The 21,458-nt window shown below is 39.4% G+C and overlaps 1 protein-coding gene across 8 annotated transcripts in view; it reads left to right on the top strand.

Moving 5' to 3' along the window:
- Positions 1 to 19,116, top strand: part of TGFBR3 (transforming growth factor beta receptor 3) — a 143,199-nt gene extending 124,083 nt beyond the window's left edge. For all 8 annotated transcript variants that reach the window (XM_017835046.1, XM_017835045.1, XM_017835051.1 and 5 more), the window contains 5 exons: positions 1,679 to 1,978; positions 2,741 to 2,858; positions 6,450 to 6,485; positions 8,483 to 8,590; positions 15,108 to 19,116. In XM_017835046.1, the coding sequence (XP_017690535.1) occupies positions 1,679 to 1,978; positions 2,741 to 2,858; positions 6,450 to 6,485; positions 8,483 to 8,590; positions 15,108 to 15,226 (681 nt within the window). In that variant the 3' untranslated portion in view covers positions 15,227 to 19,116. The remainder of the gene's footprint in view (positions 1 to 1,678; positions 1,979 to 2,740; positions 2,859 to 6,449; positions 6,486 to 8,482; positions 8,591 to 15,107) is intronic.
- Positions 19,117 to 21,458: the final 2,342 nt, after the last annotated feature.

Genomic DNA, 21,458 nt, shown 5'->3' with positions numbered 1-21,458 from the left:
AACCAAAGTATTCACACTCTATTAAGAATATGTTTATAAAAGACACTTCTTTTTTTTTTTCATTTGGATAAAACCATCTGCTTCCTTCAGTGTTCTGAGATGAATCCCCCTGGCTCCAAGCCCTCTGGATTTGTCTGGTTCTGTAGCTGTTTATTCAGACAGATGTTCTGATTTCTTCATCACCTGTCCTGGCAGAAGCCTTTTTTTTCTGTTTTTCCATCTTGTGCCTTGAAAAACGTATGAGTTTTGAACTTCTGTGACTCCATTTTTTTAACAGACTCAGATAATTTTTTTTACTTTTTTGTTTTTATTTTGCATTTTTTAATTAACAAATATATTTGGGGAGGTTGATAAATAGATCATAATCAGTAAGAACTCTATATCTCCCTTTTCCTTGTCTGCTAAAGATTTTTTTCATGTTTCAATATTTTGGGGGGGTTTTTCCTTCTCTGCTGTCATTTTCTCACCTTCCTCCTGCAGTTGTTTTCTTTCCTTGAGATATCATTCATCCTTTTATTTAATGAACTGTAGTATGCCTGTCCCCCTTCCCATAATCTCTTTTTTAACTAATTTACACCAGCAGCTTGTTTCCTGTCAGTATTTATGGCTGACTTTCATTTATCTATTTTTATTTCTGTTCTTTTTGGAAGATGGTCTTTCTTGCTTAGAAAATCCCTTGCACATCCCTTCGTCTCTAGTTTGACTGCTGCTCACACAAGGGAGAGAAAAAATGAGAAATGCCTTTATTCACAGCAAAACTCATAGCATTCAAAAATTACTGCACAAACCACAGAGTTTGGCAGGCTCTTCCTTAAAGATACACGAGGCACATATGGATTAAGTACACATATAAGGCACATTTCTTCTAAGAAGCAAATTATTTCTTGTGGAACTGTTTCATTGGGCAGTGTTAATGGTTAGAAACAATGCTTCTGTTGTTTATTAAGAGCAACATGGCTCATTCGTTACAAATTCCATTTATTTTTTTTCTTCTAATTATTCTGTAGCATTTGTTGTCTGCATTCCAGTCCAGCTGAGCAACATCAGGGCCTCGGAAGTTTGCAGTCTTAATTATTTTTCATAAAAGAATATGAATTTCAAACTTACAATAAACTAAAAGGATCCTTTCACAAGAAATTATGGCTTTTTAGGAGGCTCCCTCAACCCCCCAGTCCAGGAATGCCACCCACACGTCAGACCATGACCTCTTCTCTGCCTTTGCATTCCTGTCATGGCTGGGGGTGGGTTCTCTGTGTCTGTTGCTTTTGTATTTTTCCTTTTTCATTATAGTTTCAAACAGATACTAAGATATGGAATTAGTGATTGACTTCCATCCAGCTCTGTCACAGCGTGTGTGTCTAAGGGAAGCAGTGCCATTTCAGGTGGCAGTCGCAGTCATTAACTGTGTGTCTCGTCTGGGCTGGGTTTTTCATCTGCTTTCAGGAAGATAAGAGATGGCTGTATTTATGCACGGTTATGCTATTAAACAGCTGCTGATTTTGAAACCACAGATTTTCTGTCTCTCAGTTTGACATCTACTCTTAACATTTAGCTTTCAAAATAGTTCAGGTTGGAAATGGCACTGGAAAACTGCTTTAAAAATTGTTGAAAATATTAATGAAATGTGAACTAAAAATGTCATTTCTGAGATCTTACCATCTCTTTCTTTTTAATGCAGGTGTCTCTGACTAAAGCTGACAGATCCTTGGGCTTTGCCATTCAAACATGCTTTGTTTCCCCGTTTTCAAATCCAGATAGAATGTCTGACTATACCATTATAGAAAACATTTGTCCTAAAGATGAATCTGTTAAATTCTACAGTACTGAGAAGGTGAACTTTCCAATACCACATGCACAGAGGGACAAAAAAAGATTTAGCTTTGTGTTTAAACCAGTGTTCAACATCTCACTGCTCTTTCTTCACTGCGAGTTGACTTTGTGTACAAATAAAGACAAAGATACTCAAGGACTGCCAAAGGTCAGTAATTTATAAAGTTAAATCTTATGATTTAGATGAAAATAAGGTATTTTTCTCATCTGACCTCTGAAGTGAATAAACGGTTTTCTCTGGAATTGATGTAATAAACATGGTATCTCTAGGCTCAGGATTTTAATAGAGAAGAGTTATTATAGTATGCATTTTGACTACATGATTTACAGTTTCTGTTTAAATTTCATTGGATGGTTACGAATAGAAATTGCTTTTTATTACACAAGTGGTTCAGGATGATCTTTGCTGTCCATATCACATCCATATCCAAAGCACAAACAATGTTAGCTTCAATTTCCAAAGCCGTGCATCATATAGGTTAATATTGTAATCTGATTGCTACAAAAGAGAATTGCCAAATTTTGCTTTATAACTAATGGAATTATATATAAATTAGTTGTTAAAGAATGTATTCTAAGAGTTTGGAATTTATTTTTAATTTGGGGTTTATACACATTTCACTTAAAATATGTTTTTTAAAAATGATTTGTCATTGTTCATTAACACGTGTCAGTGGCTACAGTTTTGACTACCAGATTTTTAGAAAAAAAAATCCTGAAATAAAATAATTACTACCATTTAAGTTTAATAGTAACAGTCTCATAAACGTTAGAGAATCTTTAACGAAGGCAGAGGTTGCATCCTGAAATACAGCTCATTACCTTTGCCAGTACATTACATGGGGGTTGTTTGGAGGTTCTTGGCAAACAGGTGACTCTCTGACCTCACACACTGTTTTTCCACTTGCAGTGCATTCCTCCTGATGAAGCTTGCACCTCTCTCAATGTGGATATGATCTTGGCCATGATGCACAACAAGAAAACCTTCACCAAGCCCCTTGTTATAACACATGAAGGAAAACAAGAAGGTATGAAAATAAACTTGAACTCTTAATAAAGCTATATATATTATATTGTGTAACATACAGGGGCTTGAAATGAGGGAGTGCTCCAAGTATGTGGCATTGTGTAATCTTATGGTGGTACTGTGTCTGTAAGATGTTACTTGTTTAGACATTTCCCTGGCAGCAGTCACCATGGCAGTTCGTTGCTGTTTTCTGATTGTATTGATCTCTGGACGTGTGGTTTTGCCAGGCATAGAGAAAGGAATGCTGTACTGGGGTTTGGAATATGAATGCAGCAGTAGCATTTGCAGCAACCTTGTTGCCCAGAGATCAAAGGCAGTGCTTTGCTCCCTACTTTATAATTTATTTATTGTGCTTGTAAATATAAATTTAGGAATAACAACAGTGGAATTACAAAGTATTGAGGGTGCTAAAGCCTGATAAGTTTGTAAAGCAGAAAGGTGGCCACTGGAGACTCATTACACAGTTAAAACTATTAAGAGCAAAAGATGAGATGCACAAAGGTGCTCCACTTTGGCGGGACTTGTTTGATTATGTAATCTGTATTGCAAGAAAATGAGTGTGGTTAGTAACTGATTGAAGGATTTGGAGAAGCTGAATCAAAATGTTCCAATAGCGTCCAAGGACTGTTTGACCTCTGGAATGTTTCTTGGGAAGCATCAAAAAGATGGGGATCAGAAGTCCTTTAACCTCCATTGTACAGTGCATGCTTTTTAGTCTTCCAGCAATTTAAAGTACCGTACAGCATTGCTAGGGGACATAAGCAACAATTGCTTCTGTCTAACTCTGCAAGTCAGCTCATATTTAGTTTTGGAGGGTTTTCTACGAATTTGTTAATACAGATCAAATCCACTATGAATTAAAGGTGAATATTTGATCTGTCACTTAAAACTGTGCTTTGGGCCTGATTCTGTGCTTTATTTTTGCTCAACTCTCATTTTATTTCAGTGGACTTTCTATTGGGAATGAGTAAATCCTGCAACTGAAATTCAGCTTTCAATAAACAGAGTCGTACTCTCAGCTCTCTTGCCCTCGTGATGTGTGGAGCATTGTGCACAGCTCCCATCTTGGGCTCCACTCAGAATGTTGTCTTTGTCAGAGGCACAAGGTCTTAGTGTGCAAAGACAAGCTAAATTTATAAAGATTAGTTACAAGACAACAGTGTGATAGAGTATTTCGTTGCATTGTGGATGATTTACTTTAATTGTGGGATGTTTGGTGGAAATCTCCCCAGCATATCCCAGCTTTCAGACATAATACAGAGTGGCTCATTAACAACAAAGCTTTGTTGGTGTGCAGTTGTCCTGCAGTGAATCAAGCAACCCCTTTCTTAAAGCCAAATGCCGTGTTGGCCAATATGTGAACCTAAGATTTGAAGAAATTGTATCACATTACTGAACAGTAGAATTTACCTCTCAGAGGTGGTGTTCTTCATTTTCTTTAATATAACAGACCAGCTTTTATTCTCTTCAGACATAAGTTTATAACTATCCTTGACTGTACTAGAAATTACAATGGTATATCCAAATGAGAATAACTCTTCCTTCTCTCCTAATTTTGTTAGTTATTTACGAGACTGTTGGTTATATTATTGCACTAGATCTCAGTGGAAGTGTCTAAAACCTAACTCCTTGCCACGTTCTTTCCCTTGGCATTCCTACGTTTCACACACATGATCTCCCCTACTTCAATGAAAGGCATATGGATGGCCATTTAAATGATAGGAATTACTTGTTCTTCTGTTGAAATAATCTACCACTGTCATTGTTCAGACTTTTGCTAAAGTGTGGAAACTTCAGATTAGTATTTCTACTGCAAAAGGAGACAAGTCATAGAAAGGAGGTCAAGTGGGCAACTAACAAGTGCCTCTATCCTACAAAGATATATAAAATTACAATAATTCTAAAGGCTGGTTGATCTTGTTTTTAAATTAGATGTTGTTTGTGGACCTCAAGGATTCTCGCTGCTTCTGAATTGCTCTGAGCAAACCACAATACAGTACATGTAAGAACTGGATGACTGAAGCGAATTGATAATGGGCTACACAGCTTATCATTAGCAGATTTCATATTCTCTGTAGAGAAGCCAGTGATAGAAAGAGCATGGAAAATTCATTTTCCTCTCAGCTTAAAAGGAATTTTTTTGGCACTTGGGATACGCTAGTGGAGTGTTTGGACAATCTGATAGTGCCCTTACCCATGTTTGTACTTTTCATTGCTCCTTGGTTTCAGTCCAGCCCTCCTCACAAATCTTACATTCAGTTATACTGTTGGTGTTATGTTTGTTTGATTTTCCAGCTTATTTGTGAATGCACACCCAGACACCCACACACCCCTCTATGCTCTCACCTGTTTCTTACTTCTGTTTCACCTGTTTCCTATCATCTGCCAAGAGATACTCGTGTTCGAACAAGAGTCAATAACACAGTTTAAGAATAAAATGCTTTTTTGGATTTTGTACGCATGCATCTCACGTCTCAGAGCCTAATGGTCTAAAGGATATTGCTGGAAGTTTAGCAATGCTGTCTGGGTTTTAGAAGTTAGAAGCATAGTCTTGGTTTAAGAACACTTAAAATAAATAAATATATATATTTATTTTTTGCGCTGCTATGTTTGCATAACAGTTAAACTATTTTTTTTTTCAGTTACTAAAGATACAAAAACAAGTATTGAATCAAATCCTTTTACATCTCTTGCACTGAACATAGTCAGATAGGCTGGAATTTAAATGAGACCCCTGAGTTACTGGGCAATCCAGTATCAAACTGCAGCTAACCAAACAGGTCCTTGGGTCTGAAGCCAGAATCTCTAGGTCTTCTGCTTGAGGTGACGTTCTTGGAGAAAGATAAGAGAAGCCAGTTCAGCAAAAGAAGGGAAAATTCTTCTTTTTTTAAACAGTTGTTTACTTGTCTCTTTCTGTTACACGCTGATAATGATGATGATATTTGATGTTCTTGCCAAGAATAATAGCTTTGATACAATAGCTATGATCTTTCAATTCTTATATATATAATTAAAAAACCAAACCAAAAACCCACACAACTTTCAAGAATACCAAGAAGGACTCAGGAAAATGAATGAATCAATACGTATTCATGCGATGTGGACAAAGTAGTGTGTATTGTGCCATACAATCACTATTCTTTAGAGGTGATAGCCAGTGTTTGACTTTTTTTGTCCCTGTGATTTAGCATGCTGGTATCTCCTGTTTGGGACTAGTGAGTAGTCAGATGAATGTAATCACCTTTAAAACAGCCTTCCACATAGGAGTAGCCAGAGTTACTGTGGGTCAGACCTGGTGACATCTGAGTTAGGAAAGGTTGCACTGTCATGGCGAGGCTTCGCGAACGAATATGTGATGTATGAATGATACCATAGATAGGGTCCCTTGAGGAATAATTGTTATATGAATAGAATTTTTCTGAGATAAGTGAGATAATTGAGTTTGGGATGGTTTTCCTGAAATTCCTGGTTTGTAAAAATTACAATTAATGTTTTCCTGAAAGATCAGAACCTGCATAGTTTGTAGGCTGTATGTGGAACTCTATCTGATTAATGTTTTGTTGATTTTGTTTGTTTTTTTGTTTTAAATTAGATCCTTCCCTTCCAAAGCCAAATGTGAGACAGCCACGTAAGTAACTCTTAAACCAATCCCTTTAAAGTTTTAAATATTTGTCTATAAAGCACTAGATAAATTAAAATTATCTTCAAGTTTTATGAGTGTGTATGTGTATAATTCTGAAACAGAACATAATTCTGACTCAGTTGTTGATTGAGAGGTTCCCATCAGCATTTAGAGAGAATGGCTGTGACTTTTGATGTATGTGATAATCAAATTTGGGAAAACACCGTTGAGAGTCTTAGCCTTAGCAAGTTCATTTGCTGATATGTGTGCATTATTTCCCCCTTCTCTGATGAGGCCAGTGCTTCCCAACACCCGTGTTTGAGCAGCAAAGATTCTACAGAGCTTCTGTGTCCTAAATATGTCCTATTCCAAGCCTCACTCATATCCTGTGCTGCAGCTGGCCACATCCCCAGTTACTCTGGCACCAGCACTTACGTGCTATAGATGAGATCACTGACTTGATATGGATTAATTTCTTTGGTTTTTCTGTTGTCTTGGTGTAGTGAATTAATCAGGGTCTATTAATGACCCAGAAAAGGAGCAGCACTGGAAGGCAATAATAAACAGGAAGGTACAGATGATTTGCAGCCAAAAGCAAGAATGAATGGAGAAAAGGGAATTTAGAAGAGGAAGTGCAAAGAAGGTTTTTTCCTCTGTTCCTGCCTTCAAGACTAAATTTGCTCAAAATAACAAGGGCAATGAGAAATTATGCTTCTGCCACTTCTCCATGGGACTTTCTTCTCTCCACTAAGTTTCCTCCTAAGAGGAGAGGACACTGGCTGGTGCCTGGTGGAAAAAACAGTTGTGTTTAGGAGAGTTTTTTCTGTTTGCATTTAAAATGACTGAAAGTATCCAGAGAAACCAGAAATAGCCTCATGGAAGAAATGAGAGAAGAAACTTCTAAGCCATTATATGTCAGGTGTTGCATATGCAAACTAGGTCACAGGTATCCAGAAATGGGTCCTGAAGGCCCTTGCCAACAGGAACTGCTGGAGAAGACATTTGTCAAAAGAGGATAGGAGATGTCCTTAGGGACATCTGCTGGGTGCAGGATTGTGTAAAGTGAGGGTGTTGGTTGTATTCTGGGAACTGAAAATTCCACTAAAGGATACTACTGAGATCCAGTCAGCTCATTTCCTGGCCCGAGTAGTCAGTAAAATTCACTGTCTTAAGCCATTTTGTGCACTGGGAGACATTAAAAGTACTGAAACTAAAAATCAGTTTTGTAAGGAGAAATTTTCCCAAATGATTGCTGAAAGAGTGATTATTATTTTTTTAAGTATTTCTAATTACCAAAAACAAAACCACAGAAGCCAAAAGTTTTTCTGTTTGGATGGTCAGCATTAGGGGGCAACACATCCAGGGGCCAGATGTTGTTACCCTTGAAATGGTCCTACAAAAGGGCCTCTCCCCTAGAGAGTGATTTGCATATGTGTGTGTTTCTATTTTTGTGTTCTGGAATTAATTTTAGTTATTGAAAGCATTGCCAAATGTGAAAAACAATTGCTTCTATTTATGTTTTTGCTGACTTTTTGCTGGCATCTCTTCCCTCTTAACAGCAGTTCCGTTCTCCACCTAGATTTCAGACTGAACTTGCAGGAGATGTAGGGGAAAGCTTGCTTAGACCATTTAAGTGAAAAGCATCTTCTGCCAAAACTATCAGCCTTTTTAAAACACTTTTAAGATAAATGAATATTTAATTGAAAGCAAGGTATTAACAGCCAACTGAAAATGCTTAATTTTTGCAACGCTTTCCAAACTGGGGTGTGCTGAGCTGGGGTTTTGCTTTGTGATATGGAACGGTTAGTTGACCTGAAACCACTCTCTGAAAGCTTCCCTTTTATTTCCTTGACGCAAATTTGCTAGTCTGTTCCTTAAAATGGTGCTTAATTAACTATGAATTTTTAAAAAACTCTCCCATGAAAGTGTAAGGGTGTATTTTTGTAAAACGTCATCTGCCACTGATAATGAAAAGTCCTTGTGTTATGTGTGTTTACCTTTAGCTGTGTTCTACGGGCTGGACACGCTGACTGTGGTGGGCATTGCCTTTGCAGCCTTTGTGATCGGGGCCCTGCTGACAGGAGCGCTCTGGTTCATCTACTCTCGCACAGGTGAGTACGGGGCTCTCACAGAGCTCAGTGCAGGTCATGCAGCAGGAAACGGGGTGTGGTCCGAAGGGGAGGGGAGCCAGCAATGGCTGTCCTGGGCTTTTTTATTTTTTGCCCTCTCCTCTTAACTAGGGAGTTTTCCAGCAGCTCCTCCCGTGAGCCTGTATTGTGTATCAGCCAATTGATACCCACCCTTCCCTACAGGGAAATGTTACACATTATGATTTAAAATTTGCTAAAATAATTTTAAATGTGAATCTTGAAAACTCACATGGGACACAAGTAAAACTCTGGTTTTGGTTTCATGGTTTGTGCATTATCATTAGTAGCATCTCTGTATTTGAAATTTACTTAACATTTCAGTTAATGGATCCTTTTTGGTTCCCGTACTGCTTTTTAAAAATTTTTTTGCAGTTACTTCATTAGACCGATGTGTATAAGGAGTGGGCCAAATGGTTAAGCAAATGCCTTATTTACAGACATACTCTGAATATAACTAGACTTGAAAATTTTTCTTGGGCCTTGATTACCTGAAATTTTTGCCACAATTATTTATTCCTCCATTCTTCAACTATTACATTCAATTGGTAGAAGTCACATGTAATCTTAATTGTGCCCAAACAAATAATCAGGAATGTGCCTGAATTTGGTGCAGCCTTTATGCATAGATAATTTTCCAGTATCTCCTCAGAATTTTTTCCCATACTAAACTAAGTTTGCAGAAATGGAATACTCTATTGGAAGAAGAGGGAGTTTTGGGAGCTTTCTGTTGCATGTCATCTGCAAGGTGGTACAAAGACTGCACACTGATGGAGCCAGCATGATTTCCAGCACGTGGCCTTGGCTGCTTGTGGATTATGGGGTATCTCAGGATTCCTAGAGCATGCTCGACTCCCAGCTACTTCTACTTTTAACCTCATAAGACCCTACCAAGACCTTTAGGAGGAGGGGAAAATGAGAAATCAATTACTCCAAACCTGTGCAGCTCTAAAGCAGTGGAATTTGCCTGTAGCCCACTACAGTGTGTTGGGTTTTTTGGCATCCAAAACCTCATGGAAGCTATTTAGGAGTGAGAGTCTGGTCCTGTTGGGTCAGAGCTCCTGTAAATATTATGACCCAGGAGCTTATGTTAATTTGGAAAAAAAAAAACCTGTGGACTTTTTTCCAGTTGGCAGTACAACAATTTTATATAAGCAGTTTAATGCTTCTCAGTGCATCAGCTGTGTATGAAACTTGTTTGGAATTGGGGCAAATGTGGAAAATTTAAAGTTTGTGATAATACGTATAAATTGTATATTCCTGTCTCGTATACTACTGAAACATTGTGAAAGAAAAATAAACATAATTTCAGTGAGTAAATATATAAGTTAAGAAGGTAATTTCCACAGGTAACTTTTATTAACAAAAAAAAATTAAAACAACTCTTAAATTAATATATTTGGTCCTGCGTTTGTGGAAGTTCGATCTCTGTTCATATACAGAACCATCTATAGACACAAGTTGTGTGTCTGTAGCCAAGGAACACTGGGAATTCAACATGAGAAATCTTTCAGCAACAATAGAACTTGGACCAATCCCATTAAAAGAGTTATATTAGCAAAGTATATCAGTCATAGTGACCACATACAGAGAGGGCAGCTGCTCTGGCTTTGTGTTTGAGAAATGAAAAAAGTGGAGAAAAAGGCCAGAAAAAGTAATAAATGAAAATAGAAGAAAGGACAGGGACACTGTAACGCATCAGATTAGAGAATCACAGAAATTATAAAAATTATCCAGGAAATAATCTGGTTCAGATTTTCAAAGAATTGTGAAAGTGAACCTATGTTCCTGCGCACATAATTTTTGTGCACATAGTATCTTGTATCTGCAAAGCACAACTTGCAACACAGTGCAGCCAAGGCTCTGGCAGGGACAGTCTCTTAAGAGGGCAACTGCTGTGGCAGACAAGATAATCCAGCTGCAGTGGAAACATTTTAGAGCTGGCTGCAGACTTATATTAACACAAGGAGGGGGAAAAAAGATAATCTAAATTTCATCTACAGAGTGGCTGTCTTTTGCCATTAGAGAATTTAGTCATTGCTGAATCTCTCTGATATCTTTTTTTGCAAGTAGTACTGGGTTTCTAACACATGATTCAGACCAAAGGTTGGAAAATATGAGTTCATTCTAGAACTGTATGTTGCTGATACTCAGAGCACAGATAAAAGCTACTTCTGGTAGAGAATGGCAACTTGGGATGTATGAAGTAAGGTGTTTTTATTGCTGTAGTGCTGTATGCAATGCAGCAAAAGGCCACCTTTTTGCCTGTAAGGAGATTTACCAATACACTTTTATCAGTATGTCTCTGCTGGTTACATGAATGAGCTCTTTTGTTCTCTTGGTGGGCCATTAACATTAAGACCTCAAAGAGATAGCAGAAGGGAACTCCAAAACAGGTAGAAGTTAATCTCCAGATGTTGAACAAGGATTGTTTTGTGGAGTTTTTTCATGTAGGTCTTTTGCTGAGTTCAGTCATGAAAAATTTCTGCTAAAGCATCAAAACTGTGCTTCAGAATACACTAGATTTTCTGAAACAATTCAACGTAGAGTACAAATGTTCTAAGATACATGGGTAGTAAGAAAAGAGAGAGAGAAAGCTAATATTAGAACAGCAGAGGAGGAATTTTAGCTGACTTTTCTGCAAAAGGACTCTGTACTTTTGATCCTTCTTTTAGTCAGTTAAAGGACAAGAAAGGTGTTGGTCCTGCCTGGAGAAGACCCAAGGACAAATGGAAATAGCAAGGATTTGCCACAATTAACCCCATTTATCTGAGGATCTTATGTAGGAGCAAAAATGTTGCGATGTGCATGGATGCAGAAACCCTTCAAAATTTAACCATATAAATATGTATCAATGTAATAACTGCCTTAATAGGGATAATTGAGTATTTTTAGGAAGGGACATGCACAAGTCTGATTAGTTAATGAGAGCGTTAAACCTTGTAAACTGTGTTAGAGAACATCTGTCCCTGTGTTCTCTTAGGAAGCGCGCTTTCCTCCTTCAGGCAGTGTTGCAAGTTGAGAGGATAAACTGTTCCAAAATCCGAGAAGTTAAAAGTGTCCCTCCTCCCCCACTTCTCCTTTTTTTTATGGGATCTGATTTAAAGTAAACTGACATAGCAACCAATTATATTTGGCAAATGGAGATAGAAAAGCAAACATTCAGACTTCCTGGACAGGGAGTACAACTGGCAGCTTTCCTAAGTGTGAATAATAAAGTGCGTGTTGTTGCATTCAGATGGGTAAAAGCTTGTTTACTGTCAATAGATGAAACATGTCCATTCTGAGCAGTTCTGGTTCGGTAACATGAGATACGTGAAGCTGTTTACATGAAAAAGGCAGATGGAGAATGCCTCTGTGGTGATAGTTTACATTTCTTTACATCCTTTTCTTGAATATTCCCTTAAAGAAAGCTTTTCTACGGTTAGCTAGGTGTTGAGGAAATAAAATACAGGAAAAATCATCCAGTCCAGATGTAGTTGCTAGGCTGTGTTCGTAACATCACTGTGATTTGAATTTTTTCTTTTCCTTGAGGACATTGAGAATTTGTTATTGTTCTAACAAGTGATTGTGATATATTGTGGTATATCAGAGCTGCTGATTGCGCTCTAGAAATGAGGTCCTGTGCAGGCCATTGAATTATAGTGGAAGGAAGGAGTCTTCCAACCCAAACAGAAGGGAAGGTGCCTCCTAGGACACTTTCCAGAGGAGGCGGGAGGGGAGAGCGAGCCATTGGGCCTGTACGGGGACTCTGGCATTGTGCTTTCGCTTTGCCATAAAATGAAAACAACATGTGTTTAGCTTATAAATGAATTTATGGTTAAATGCGTACAGATCGTGTTGATGTGCTGAGGCTGACCAACGCTGTGTGTAACCATGTGGTTTGTAAAATGGGTGGCAACAGAGCTGTGGGGAGAGAGGCGGGGGCCAGGGGCCCTGCCGGGGGAGCGCAGCGGCCGCCCTTCCTCTGCACCGCCCGAGCGGCTTCTCCTGCGGCTGGGGATGGGGGTTTGCCACCTCCCCTCGCTGCTTTCTGATGTTTGTGTTCCCTTGTTTTGTTTTAATGAAAGGGAGTTTGCTTGTCACTGCCTTTATAAATATATCCTGTAGTACAAAAGGAAGGAAGGCTTGTACACAAACAACTGAAGAAGGGAGCAAGTCAGGAGGGGAAGAAACATCCAAACAAGGCTTATGAAAGCTTTTACAGCACGATGACACAGACTTTGATTTTATACAGTTTATTCTGATTGGTTGCAAAGCCATTTCCAAAGCAAGTTAGAGCTGAAACTTGATTTATTTGCAGATGACTGGGGGCAGATTCTGACCTGCTGCCTTTGAGCAGAAATTCACTGCTCGCGGATGAGCTGCATAGTTATTTGTTACACTGGGAAAAAGAGAATCAAACTCTGCTCACAAGAGTAAATGTTAGACTGAATGCTGAATTTAAAAGCAAGATCCTCACCCTCTTTTTAAAAGTTTTATTGGGCTCCTAGGCCATGTGGTTTAGTAGTTTAGTTTGTTGTTTTTTCTGTCCTGTCCCATCCCATCCCTTCTTTCCTCCCCATTCCTAAACCAGTGGGGTGTAAGGCCAGAGCTGTGCATTGTGGGGCCTTATGTGCACTTCAGCTGTGGCTGTGGCTTCAGCTTGCAGCAAACCTGCTGGTTTCCATTACACAGAGCACTTGCAACCTCTACTGTAAGAAATCCTTAGACCTCCCTTGTTTGTAGCAGACCTCAGAATACTGAGCAGCCTGCAGAAGGATATTTTGTGGCCTGAGCCACAAAGCGTTAAAGGCACACTTCCTCTGCAGCCACATTCCGAGGAGCTTGAGCTCTGGCAGCTGGGCAGCAGCACACAGGGCAGGGGGATGTGCCAGAGCAGCTCCTGTGGGAGGAAGCTGTCTCGTCCCTGCACTGTAACCCTCTGGATGCAGGCTGTGCCTCCAGCCTTCAACCTGGCGCTGAAGCAATCACTGGGGAACAAGATCTCCAACAAATCCTGAACATGGAAGAAAAACTGGGCTCTGCAGACCTGACCTGTGGCTTCAGGTTTTGGATAACACAGGATAATGTGAAGCAGGAGAGCTGCGTCACTACAAACTCATGAAGCGGGAGATGAGGCCTTTGATTTTTCCTACTTGCTCCTACCCATGATCCAGCAAAACATTTCTGTCTTGCTTTTTTACTGGGAAAGCAGCTGTGCTGTTTCTGACTGCCACAGGAGGTCTGCAGCTCAAGCAGCAGCAGTCTGACTGTGTTACTGTGCTGAGATCACAGGTTCACATCCTGAGAGATGAGCTCAAGGGAGGGGGCAACTACAGTGCACATTATATAAACTTAAGTCTTGCCATCTGTTTTGAAGAGACTATTTTGTAATATTGTACAGATTTGAGCACTGTAGCTTAAAAAATGCCACAGTTATGGTTTCCTACGTGGTCTCATTATGATCTTTTGGGCATTGACATAATGGCACAATTTTTACTTTCATGCTTAGTTGAGAGCTGAATTTTTCCCATGGAATCCCAGGCACAGGTGCAGAAGATGTATGAGGAGAGCAGACAGAAACCTAGGTTTTATGAGGAGTCATAAATCAGGCTTTAAATCCTAGTGCTTGTTTTGGCAATCTAAATAACGAAGGGCTTTTAATTTATTGTCAGTAAACAATTGACAAGAAATAGTGAGACATGTTCTCACTGCAGATTTTAAGTGCTTCACATACTGTGGTAGCTATAGGGGAACTTCCTGCATTTTGTGTTAGGAGTAAATCAAGTCAAGCTTTAAGCCTGTTGTTTTTCTGCATGAAGAAAACTGGCCATGTCTCAGGATATGTGGTATCCAGCTGATTGAAGGACACTGTCTTCGGCTCCACTTTTAGTAAATATGCTGCTCTATAAACTGGCATTAAAACTAAAGCCTGCATTTCATAGGCCTTTTTCCTGCAGATAGCAAAACTATAAAGTGGTCTGTAACAGGACCCATTGAGTGACAGCTGACAGTAGAAGGTAGACAGTGTCTATCTTGGCAGTTTCCATCAGCTGCTTTTAAAGTGCAAAACAGCACTATTGTTTTCCCCATATGCATAGCAATGTTAAGATGCCAAAGTCTAGTAGCATTTTCAACAATACTCTGTTTAAGGTCTACGTCCTGAGACCCTCACTGCCACTGTCCAAGCTTGCTCGGCCCCGGCAGATGAACCTCAGGATTAAAGGGTGGGCTCAGTTCAGCGCAAGCTGTGTCTCACCTAAAAAATCCACTGCGCAGGCTCGAAGGGTTAATGACCTTTCCCAAATCTTCCCTCGAGAAGACTGGCCATACTACTACTAATGCTGTTTAAGGTCTGTCCCACAATGTATTTATTGCATGGAAATACAGACCACCAAAAGAGGAAGACTGGGAAGGAGTGAATTGCTGTTTTCTATGATATTTAACATTTTCAATTTCCCTTTTCTTGACCCCACCTTTTCTCTTCCCTTTCCTTCAGGGGAAACAACAGGAAGACAGCAGGTCCCTACATCCCCGCCTGCGTCTGAGAACAGCAGTGCAGCTCACAGCATCGGCAGCACACAGAGCACCCCCTGCTCCAGCAGCAGTGCCACCTAACCCGGGGGGACACAGCTGAGGAGCAACATAGGAGCACATAGGTTCCAAGGACTGTGTGTGGACATCAGCTTTTTAAAGTTAAAAGGGTTGTTTTGGTTGCTTCTGAAAAAAACGAGGAGGAATTTTTCTACAGGAGAAAAAAAAAAGACTGATTTTCATTTGGGGAAGCCACTGTGTGTGTGAGTGTGTATATGAGCACACAATGCATGAGTGAACACAGCCTGTTGGATCTTGTTAGCATGTTATGCTACATGTGACAAAGCTACTAATTTTACAGTACTGCAACCTGTTCTGGGGGTTTGTGGGCCCCTCAATGTGAAGTCTATGCCAGTTTGGAAAAATGCTGCTTTGTCTATACAATTTTTTTCTTTCCCTGAACCTTCTCATTGACACAAAGTATTCATTAAGGGAATTCAGTCATAGAATCATAGAATGGTTTGGGTTGGAAGAGACCTTAAAGATGATCTAGCTACAAACCCCCTGCCATGGGCAGGGATACCTTCCACTAGACCAGGTTGCTCAGGTGGTGTCCAGTGTGGCTTTGAAAACACTTCCAGGGATGGGACATCCACAACTTCTCTGGGCAGCCTGTTCAGTGCCTTACCACCCTCACAGAAAAGTTTTTTTCTAATATCCAATCTAAACCTGTCCTCTTTCAGTTTAAAGCCATTACCCCTTCTCCTGTCACTACACAAGATATGGAGAACAAAGATGACCTTAGGTCAAAGGATTTTTGTTTGTCTAAGCAAGAAAGCTTCAAGGTCAAATCTCTTTGGTTAATAACATTTTATTATTTCAGCTACATTTAGCCACTTTTGAGTAATCTTTGTTTTGTTCAGCTTACAGCTACAGCATCTCATTTGCTTTCCTGTTGTGTTTGTAGGTTCAAATTTGTTGCAGGTATTTTTGTTGTGATATGCATTGATTTGCTAATTGGAAAAGAGCACACTAACATTCCCTCTCTTGTTTTTTGGGCCAAAGCTCTTTAATAAGAGATTTTTTTTTTTATTTACTATACCAAATATAGGCACACACAAACATTAAGACAAAGAATGGTCTTGTGCACTAACATAGATGTGTGTGTATCTTTAATGACAATGTCTTTATGCAAGTAAATGTATACCTAGGTATACAGAGCCTAACTTACCACTTTAACAATTGGAAATTAGCTCAGTGTCCCTTCCACACATAAAATATATAATGTTTATAGATATATATGAATAAAAAACTGTCTCTTTGGTTTATAGAAGATAGAGGAGATAAAGAAGTTGATTTGGTTCTAACCCTTCAGCTAGCCCTTTGAAATAAGAGATGGGTTTGAGAGCACAAAGAATATACAGTAGAACGTGTTGTTTGTGCAGAATACTGCCTATCGAAATTGTTCTCTGAAGATAGTTGTGCAGTTGTTTGTATCAAACTGTTGTATGAACATTGCAGTTGGATAGTCCCAAAGTAGTATCAGAGTATGGAAATGGCAGAAAGGTACTAATTGTCACAGTATTTTTCAGTGTTGTTGCCTTATCTTGAGCTTCAAATTGATGCCAAATGAAAAAAAAGACACTTTTAATGTGTAATTGTTTGACTGTTGGTTGCCACTTTGTAATTGTAATGTGTTCTACTGATTCTTCTCCTTTGAGGAAAAGAGAGATTGTTTTCCTCTAAAAATGAGATGAATAACTTTCATTAATTTTAGTGAAAGTTACCTGTGTTCTGCAAGAGAGGAAGGGAGTTCATTACACTCGAGCTCTGCTCTGCTCTGAAGTTTGAGCTGCCAGTCTCTTGCTGATTCTACACTTGTGCCTTGCTGATGCCAGGATGGTTGAAGTGCAAGATAAGTGATAGACCTAAGTGCCCAGGATAAGGTAGAATGTTGCTCACTTTAAATCAAATCTGTTACTAATCCTGCAAACACTTACACATGTGAGTAACTGCATGCCTTGTCTCATGCTGGACTCTACACACCACAGCTGGTTTCAGTGCCCATGCAGGCAGTTGGTGCACAGTTACACATACAAAAATGTTTTATGTTAGCAGGCCAGTGAGTAGTCCTGGTCACATGGACAGATTGTCACGTGGGTGTAGTTCTCCCATGCGTGAGGGTTTGCAGGATTGGCTCTGTTACGAGGTGTCGGGAGGATGAATGTGCTGCCTGTGTGGTTGAAAAGAAAGCGCTTTGCCTAACCTTCAGCAGAATGTATTGTATAAGCATATTCTATGTGTAAAGTCTTTAAAGATGTCTTCAAAGAAGACTAGAGTCTTTAAGTTCAATCATAGCTATATTTTACTACATTAAATTTCTGTATAAAGATATATTTAAATGTTTTAGATAAATGTAAGTTACTCTATATGAAATGTTTAATTTCAATTACTGTGAAATTTACATATTTTGTAAATTCTTTTCCCCTGTTTTAACCCTTTCCTTCCTCAGATATTTTATTAAGCAGTTTCTGATAGGAAGTATTAGATTTGGTTGTTGGGACGGACAGGTTGAAAACTTCTCTGTAAAACAGATAATTATATATTTTTGAGAGAAACATGCTGCATTATCAATCTCTTTAAAACTGTAAATTTAAAATAATTTACAGATTTATATTTACCATTGGATAAACCAAAAATATATAAAGGTCAAAGATTTGATTTGTTGACTTGTGTGTGAAATACAGTTTAAATTAACTGAAATTGGTGTACTCAGCTATTTAATTCAGAAATTTTAATCCACTTGAATTAATTGTCTATTGGAGGTTACTAAAATGATTACTTAGCAGATGGAACAGCCATTTCTGCTTCAATAAAGAGAGAGGCAACCAAACCTGGGCATTCCCAGTTAATAGCTTTATTACAAAAACGTATAGTACTTTCCAGCAGCTGCTAAGCTGCCCTCAGTTCAGATCACTGATACACTTATAAGCTCTATTTTTATAGCAGCCATTTGTCTCTGCTGCAAGTCTCTGTGTGTGGTGTGGCAAGGTCCCAAATGTGTAACTGCTCAGCCACTGATTCCCCCCTCTGTCCAACGTGGTCTTGCCATGCTGGACTCACATGGCAGATCCCCGTGGGGTGTGGAAGGCCAGTGAGACGCTGCTGTCCCAGCAGAGGTGGTACAGCAGAGTTTCGGAGGGATGGAGTCAGGGGGTTAATTTCAGCATGGCGGAATCAAGTGCAAAGGAACTTTTTGTGTAAGAATGGGAGGATTGGGCTTAAAAAGGGACACCTTCTGCCTGTAAAAGCTATTAGTAATGTACTTAAACTCCACAATAGACTGCTTCTTCTGTCATGTGTTGTCTAATCACTAACTCTAACCTTTTACAGCATTTGGTTTTGGACATTACTATATTCATGTCTCAAGAGGTCAGATCTTTCTGTGTTAGGCTATTTTTGTAGCATATTCCACATGGAAATGGATTTTGCAAAATTCTGTAAATGCTGATGATTGTAACCTTCCCCCTGCCCCTTTCTAACCCTTCCTCTCCTGTTTGTTCTTTCTGTTATGTATATCTACCTCATGCTTCACAAGAAGACTGTACTGTTGGTTGTGCTGATAGCCCTTCATGTGAGGTGACTGTTTGCCCTGTTGTTTGTCATTCATAGGGATGTTCACAGTGTTATCAGATCTTTGCTGCCATGTTCCTACCAGTTCCAAACACAATAGTCTCACCTTTGAATAAATAAGTGTATTTCTTTAAGATGCAAATGCCAGATGCTTTTCTAAATCAAAGAATGGGAGAAATTTACTTGCTAATACCTGTGGCCAGTCTGAACACCCCATTTGTATTTCATATTACATTCAGTATTTCAGAGACTTGTGGAAATGCATAGTTGTACAGTTTTGATAACCACAGTGTCATGTCATCTTAGTCTCTTGTGCATAATAAAGTATATCAATTTATTAATAATTGATGCTGTGATTCATTTATTTGAAGCCAACATCAGTAGATCAAGTTTTGTCTCACTGCCCTGTTCTCATGTCCGATAAACTTCAGGGGGAATTGTGTGCATTAAAGGTAGGATTTGATTCTGTGTGTCCACCTCTGTTTTCACCTTTCTGTGTTATTTTATCCACTGGCTTTGGTTGACTTCTCAATATCACGACTTCTTGCAGAAACCAGTAGTTATATTTAGTTAATGCTGCTGTTCTTCACTCTAATTTGAAGTCCAGAGCTCTGATCCAGTGGGCATTTAGTTGTTGCATGTCAAGACACAACCTCAGTCTGCTACTACACAAAGCCTGGCTTGAGCACAGTCAAGCCCAAGGGTCTGCAGCAGCTAAGTACCCTTGGGTTGTACCCGTGACCACAGGTACACTGGAGACACATGAGCAAGTCTGTGTTTTCATTAGTTAAGGGTCTTCCCCTGCTGGAGCGCATAGTTGGCTGCATATCAGCAGGACAAGGATTTAGGTGTTTACTATCCTGCTTATTGCATTGCTTTCTGTATTTCATGTGCAAACTGTTCTTCATGAGGGGAACCAGCCTCTGTGGTATTTCCCTGGGTTATTCAAAGGTTGTGGTTATTGACTCACAAAAGAGAGTTCCTTAAGAAGGGAATCTAAAATGTTTAATGATCACTCTTAAAAATCAAGATTCCTTCAGTACAGAAAAGGCCATTAATTAGAAGCAGTTTTAAACTACATGTTGCCTATGATTTACAATTCACAGAGCTGCAGTAGATTTTTTACTTCATAACAACCATATTTCAGTTTCTGCATTAAGACAGTTTTGCTTTCCTGTGGAAATGAGCTCCATAGAGCTGACTCACAGCCTAAAGATGCTGGAGCTGCTGTTCACCTTTGCCTGTAAGATTTGTATTTTGACAGAAACATGGTGGGAAAGCATGATCAGTGTCTCATATGAGGAATTAATTTTAAAATGTAATTATTAGCCAACAAATTGTGATGCATTTGCATGAGTATTTTTAGACATTAAGAAGTAAGACTATTGCCATACTGCAGAATAAGTGTCAATGTTGTGGGTGTTTGTTCTGTCAAGCACTATGAGTGAAGCAAACGTTTTGGAAAGTCAAAAAATACCAAGTGCCAGTTTCAGAAAAAACACAGTCCAGAGCTCTTCTAATTTAAACAGAATTAAATTTATCACAGTGTTCCTTCCAAGACTTATAAAAGGAAAAGGAGACAATATTTTGATAAATTTTCACAGCTGTCACTTTGTAATTGTAAAGCAGATATTTATGAGGCTGGAACTCTGTTTGCAGCATATGTTTTTGTACAGTGTTCCCAAATCTCAGGCTCTAGATGTGGCCTTGCCAATCTCTGTGCATTTACACTTTGCGTAAGAAAGATCAAATTACATCTCTTCACCTGCTTGAAGAAGATTATGACTCAAATTACACATCTATAGTCCCTGATTTGCTGGAAGCCTTCAGGGTCTCACTGCAGCTTGTCCAGAAGGTGATGCACACTGAGCTGTCTCCTGGCTGTGCAGCCAGTCTTGCCTGTCTGGCCTGCACTGCTGAGCTGCAGGTTTACTGTGTTTAGGAAAAATCTAAAAAGGAGTTGGTTTATGGATAGCTGAGGACGAAGAGCAGCACAAAAGTGTTACTCTTGCACTCTTGTTTAAATGACAGATTTTTTTTCCATCCAGTTATTTTGGCATGTATGTCTGAAAAATTGGTTAAAAAAATACCTGGGTGGAGGCTCTTTTTTGCTGTTACTGCTGCTTGTAAACTGCTGGCTCTAGTAAAAAACATACTGTGCTGACAAAAAAATAAATCTTGTTCTAAAAACCAAAATACTGAGTGTTAGGCAGAGAAAGCTGATGGTATTTAACAATGCATTTAAGTCTCTGGTGGTCTAGTGGTTAGGGTGCAGGACTCTCACCGCTGAGTCCCGGGTTCGATTCCCAGCCCCCCGGGCAGATGGAGCTCGTTAGCCCTGTAAGGCAATCCATCTAAGAGAAGGTCACTCTAAACAAACCTACGTTCTGAGACCCTCACTGCCACTGTCCAAGCTTGCTCGGCCCCGGCAGATGAACCTCAGGATTAAAGGGTGGGCTCAGTTCAGCGCACGCTGGGTCTCACCTAAAAAATCCACTGCGCAGGCTCGAAGGGTTAATGACCTTTCCCAAATCTTCGCTCGCGAAGACTGGCCATTATATATATATATTATATTATATATAAGTGGCTCACCACTCTGTTTTGTCAGTAGATCTTTTACAGTGTGCCTGCAAAATCACACTGCAATCTGTGCAAGTGGCTGTGGTTTTCCCAGTGCTCTAAG

Source organism: Lepidothrix coronata, unplaced genomic scaffold (genome assembly GCF_001604755.1).
Source record: "Lepidothrix coronata isolate B3197 unplaced genomic scaffold, Lepidothrix_coronata-1.0 Scaffold247, whole genome shotgun sequence".
NCBI classification, from domain to species: domain Eukaryota; kingdom Metazoa; phylum Chordata; class Aves; order Passeriformes; family Pipridae; genus Lepidothrix; species Lepidothrix coronata.
The sequence above is the reverse complement of the archived record's forward strand: the minus strand, read 5'-3'. Positions and strand labels throughout refer to the sequence as shown.